General features: G+C 43.2%; 1 protein-coding gene across 1 annotated transcript; it reads left to right on the top strand.

Annotated features, from left to right (window-relative positions):
• Positions 1–3,833: 3,833 nt before the first annotated feature.
• On the top strand, positions 3,834–4,400 carry LOC117027274 (ferritin heavy chain-like). Its single transcript, XM_033114851.1, has one exon. It carries the CDS (start codon positions 3,852–3,854, stop codon positions 4,398–4,400), a length of 549 nt encoding a protein of 182 aa, XP_032970742.1. The 5' UTR covers positions 3,834–3,851.
• The last annotated feature ends 1,379 nt before the right edge of the window (positions 4,401–5,779 follow it).

Here is a 5,779-nt window from a genome sequence, read left to right as displayed (position 1 = left end):
TTACATATATCCTATTGCTTGGGGTGCACTACAAACGTAGTTATCAGGTGAGACAGAGAGAGAGACAGACCATATGTCCCACAAAGTCTAAAATATTTTCTAGTATGTCTTTCACTGAAATGTTTGCTGGCCCTTGTCTATAGTAACAGGTCCTAAATTCACCTAAAACTGCCAAGTATTTTTAATATTTCAATTGTTTGTGTATGTCCAAATGCAGTTTTACCATCAATTTCTCTCTACCACCACAACGCTTCGCTAGAAGAGAAAGCAATTGCTTGAATTAATTGAATCTAAGGTGCTTACTATTTAATCCAGTATCTCAGGAAAGAGAGTATGACAGACGCTCTTGATTTCTCATCCAAAGGCATCTCGTCCCTCTTACTTACTAAGAGAACACTGGATTTTTCCGCTCCCTTGGCACAAATCATAATCAGTCTGAATCAATCATGAAAGTGTTTTTCCTAGTTCAAGATGCTTCTTTTTGTAGTCTCTCCTGCTGATAGGTTTGGTCGAACAACTGAGTTTTGACCTAAGATATAAACAGAAATACACTAGATTTCTGATAAAATTTGTCTTTCTGGATAAAGTGAAGAGATTTGTGAAAAGAAATCATTTTGCCCCTGGTCTTGTCATTCTGATTGTCATGCGGGTATGAGGATGTGACGCCAGATGCAAGGGCAGCCACCCTGCAACCATGAGGATAAGGGCAACAGATTTGCAACCCCAGTGTAGAACCCTGTTATAATTGAGCCAGAGGCAGAAACTATGACATTTCCTGTGAACCCCACCGCTAGCTTCTTGATAAGTAAACACAGCATTAATGCTCAAGCTCCATTGTGGACGTCCTGCTAGTTACGATTCTTGTGCCTAGCAGATATAAGCAGAGTACGAGGAGAAGGCCGTTTTCAACATCATTCAAAATTAAACCCATCTTTCCGCCCTGTTTTTAAATACCCAGTATGTGCCACATGTGTGCTCTATGTGAGGTATTGTCTCCCGTTCTTTCCAGACTCTGTGTGTGTCATTCACACACCCCTGTGAAATATGGATCTTCCCTAATTTATATCTGAGAAAGTGATTTCAGAGTAGTACCAGTGTCTGAAACCGCTCAGCTAGTAAGTGAAGGCGTCTTTCCTCTGTAGTGGATCTTGAACAGAGCCTCACAGACAGAACTTAATGAGTGTTTGTTGGTGAATTTAATTTAACCACATTGTCTCCCCTGAGGGAGTGTAAAATCCCTTGTTTTTTGGAATGCTCTCTTCATGTTATTTCACTCCTGGATGATAGATAAGAAGCCATCATTAGAACTTGAAGCCCAACCATAGACCTTAAAGCTGACCCACTGGCCTCTCCCTGGGGCCAGTCCCCAGTCAGAGCAGACATGCTTCACCCTTGCTTTATTCAGGGTCCTCAACATCGTAGCTTTGTCCCAGATCATAAAACACTTCTTGACTTAGGACAAATTCTTCCTTCCCTCTGCTTGATTTGGATTTATTTTGTCCCTCATTCTTTCAGTTCCTTAAGGTGGGAAGTTAGATAATTTATTTGAGACTTTCCTTCTTTTCTAATATAGGGATTTTAGTGACATAATTTTGCAAATAAGCACTGGATTAGCTATATCCCATGAATCTGGATACGTCATGTTCAGTTTACACTGAGTTCCAAATAATCTTTCACATCCCCTTGATCTTCACTTTGCTGCACCGATTGTTCAGAAGTACAATGTATTCTTTGCTTCCGAATATTGAGATTTTCACATATCTTGCTCTTAACGATGTCTACTTTAAGTCCATTGTGGTCGGAGACCATACCTTGCATGATCTGAATCCATTTAAATTTATTGAGTCTTGTTGCATGGTGCAGAATAAGGTGTCACATGGTAACAGTTCCATGTGCACTCGAAAATCATATGCTCCTAAACATTGCTCTCATGTCTCTTCACTTTTTCTTAACTTAAGGACTGTGTCTTCCCTTTCTTCCTCTCTCTTCTCCTGATTATAATAATTACACTTCATTGGTTGCCAACATAGGGTAGATGAATGTGGTTTTTGCGTCATGTGAATGCATTAAGTATTTAAAAATTAAGTATTTGTTTTTCTAAAAAGTGAAAAATGATATAACTGAACTATGGTGGTGGTTTAGACACAGAAAGACTGATCTCCTCACACACAAACTGGAAAGGATAGAGATAGCAAACCAGCCATTATGAGGAAGTATCGGCTATACAAACGGGACACTTCCAGACCGATAAAACCAGAGAATTTAAAATACCTGCAACACAAGGCCAAGGGCATACAAGGAAAGTTCAAGAACAGAGTGAGTGAAATCAAAGGATTATAGAGGGTCCTGGGTGGACTGTGACGTTAAAGAGCTACTATCTGAACAACTGATCTGTTTGCTGCTGTCCTGCTCTGACCCTACCCCAACCTTACTTACATTGGACAAAACCACTTGGCATTGGATCTGCTTTAATCTCCCAAACTGCACTCCAAGGCACTGAATTATTTGAGGAAGAAGGAAACCAACATAGAGCAAATCAGAGACAATGCCAACTTGCATAGCACAAGGGAAATAAAACAGAAGGGCACGTCTACCTACAAGACAGATCCCAGAAGTCTTCCAATGTCAGACAAATGCCATCCTTTTGGCATTTGGGGGCTCCCTATCCTACCTGCAATGTATCCCCCAAAGAAACAAATTCATAATTGACTCACTCACCCTTCCCATTCAGAGAAGCCTGGTAGAGAAATGGACATTACAACTGTAGGTCAGATCCATGCCGATTACCTAGGCTAATCAAATGTGTGCATGACTACCAATTATGAAAGCAGAAATGTTTCCTTTTTTTTGTAATCAAAGTTTTTTGGGGTGACAATTGTTAGTAAAGTTACATAGATTTCGGGTGTACAATTCTGTATTACATCCTCTATAAATCCCATTGTGTGTTCACCACCCGGAGTCAGTTCTCCTTCCACCACCACATATTTGATCCCCCTTACCCTCATCTCCCACCCCCCAACCCCCTTACCCTCTGGTAACCACTAAACTATTGTCTGTGTCTATGAGTTTTTGTTTCTCATTTGTTTGTCTTGTTCTTTTGCTGTTTTTGGTGTATATACCACATATCAACTGTTTCCCAGATGTTTGAGGATATGTAAGAGATGATCATGATGAACAAACAGCTGTTTCGGGAATGCAGAAAAAAATTTTACATATGTATGTGTATATATATATATATATATATATACACATACATATATACAAACATACATATATACATATATCAAAATATCTGTGTATGAGTATATATGTTTATATATATTTATATATATTTATATAAATATATTATATGAAGAGGAAGAGAAGTTTACTTAAATCTTCAAAGGAATATTCTCACAATTTTAAGAATAATTCTCTTTTATTTTTTTACATGAGAACAGGGTGCTATTCAAGGGAGTAACCAGAATATTAGGAAGTCCTTGGAAATAAGAAATTGCTACATTAAAAACTTTTAGATGCCTAGTACTAAGCCCAGGGTCCCCTGCCCCTACAAGGCTGGGATGGAACCTCGAACACAGAGCCCGCTCCCCTGGCCCCTCCCCCACCCGAACACAAAGGCCTCCACCCCGCCCCCCAGCCTTCAACGGAACTCATTTCCCGACCCCTCCCAAAGCTTCTGCCCTGCCTCAGAGCCCAACTGAGGGCATCCTCCTGGTCCTTCCTGCGAGTTTGCTGACGTACTTGGGAAAACCGCCCCTGACTCAGCTTCTGGCTGCCCTGGTCGCCTGCTCCTGCGACACTCCAAGGCCCAGCCGCCGCATTCGCGCTCGCCTCGGCCCGCACCTCCAGCCATGACGACCGCACCGCCCCCGTTTGTCAGCGAAAACTACCACCCCGAATGCGAGGCCGCCATCAACTACCAGATCTCCCTGGAGCTCTATGCCTCTCACAAGTTCGAGACCATGGCCTCTTACTTCAACTGCGAAGACGTGGCCTGGAAGCCCTTCGCCCAGTTCTTCCTGCAGCAGTCCAGCCAGGAGCTGCAGCATGCCCAGAGCCTGATGTGGCTGCAGAACCAGCGCGGGGGCCGCCTCAGCCTGCAGGATATCTACAGTCCTGACCCCAGCTGCTGGGAGAACGTCTTAACCGTCATGGAGTGCGCCTTCCACCTGAAGATGAGCGTGAACCAGAGCCTATTCGATCTGCAGCACCTGGCCACCGAGATGAAGGACGCCCACCTGTGCGACTTCCTCAAGAGTCACTACCTGTTAGAGCAAATGAAGTTCATCCAAGAGCTAGAGGACCACATCACCAACCTGCGCAAGATGGGAGCCCCGGAAACCGGCCTGGCAGAGGACCTGTGTGCTAAGCTCGCCGTGCGTGACAGCGACAAGAACTGACCTTGGACGCCTGCCCTATAGCCATTGGGTGACTTCCCCTGGTCACCATGTTTCTAATGCACATTGCAGAATTTCCCTTGCAAAACGTTTAATCGTTTCCTTCAAGTTTTGCAATTTTTCCCAATAAAGTTAATGGTTCTTCAATAAATAAAGGTCTCCGGGTGATTGGTGTGTGCAAAACTGTCACTGTCTCAGGTTTAAAACAAGTATCCCGGAGCCTCTCCAGCCGCGCATGCCCCATCCACATGCAGCCCCAGGTCTTGGGGATGGAGCGACAAGGTATTGCGTGGGTCCCAGATAAACACGGTTAATCTTTGCCTTATAAAAATACGGTGGTGTGTGCGGGTCGGCTGAGATGGGTGGTCGGGGACCCTGGTATCTGTAAGTGTGTGCTGGGTAAACCAATTAAAAACTGGTCTGAAAGCACGACTGTGTGGCCTGTGCAGGAAGAGTGAAGGGAATGGGATTGGGCAGGGATTAAAATAAAGGGGTTCTTCCCTTTATCTGAAATGGTATCGGTTAATTCTAGGTAGCAAATTGGGGGCCTTGGAAGCCAGGTTGCCAGAACACCTCTTTGGCGAGCTCACCCTGGGCTGCAGTGATAATGTACCTGTGGGTAGGGCGGGCTTTCCCATAGACGTGGGGCTGACTTTCTGTGGGCACCAATGCTGGGCGTGTATTAGAATACAGGCAGGTGAGGTTTCTAGTTCAACGGTACCAATTCTTGTTATAAAGCAACAGGGTACCAAAGGAAAAAGAAACAATAACAAATACAAAAAATTACCACCAGAGAGCTGAAAATACAAATTCTTCAATGGAGGTCAAAATTGTGCTATTTAAAGTTGAATATTAAGTAGAAGAAATCTCCCTAAATGTGAAGTCAGTTATTCTGGTTGTAATTAACCAAGTTTAGTATTTGGAAGTACTAAAAAAACTGAAAAATTCAGTTGAACCGAACATTTTGCCAATAATTCATGGCTGTTGCATCAGGACAATGCACCACCTCACACGGTACTGTCTGTGAGGGAGTTTTTAAGTCAGTAAACAAACTACAGTATTGGAAAGCCCTCCCTACTCACCTGATTTGACCCCGATGATTTCTTTGTTTAACAAAGATACAGGAAATATTGAAAGGAAGACATTTGGATGACATTCAGGATATCAAGGGTAATATGAGAACTGCTCTGATGACCATTCCAGAGAGAGTCCCAAAATTGCTTTGAAGTGTGGATTAGGCACTCACATCGGTGCATAGTTTCCCAAGAGGAATACTTCGAAGTTGACCATAGTGATATTCAGCAAAGATGTATGTAGCACTTTTTCTAGACTGAGTTCACGAACTTAATTGTCACACCTCGTACATCACTGAAAGAGAATAA

Source organism: Rhinolophus ferrumequinum, chromosome X (genome assembly GCF_004115265.2).
Source record: "Rhinolophus ferrumequinum isolate MPI-CBG mRhiFer1 chromosome X, mRhiFer1_v1.p, whole genome shotgun sequence".
NCBI lineage: Eukaryota > Metazoa > Chordata > Mammalia > Chiroptera > Rhinolophidae > Rhinolophus > Rhinolophus ferrumequinum.
This window is presented reverse-complemented; position numbering and strand designations above follow the sequence as displayed.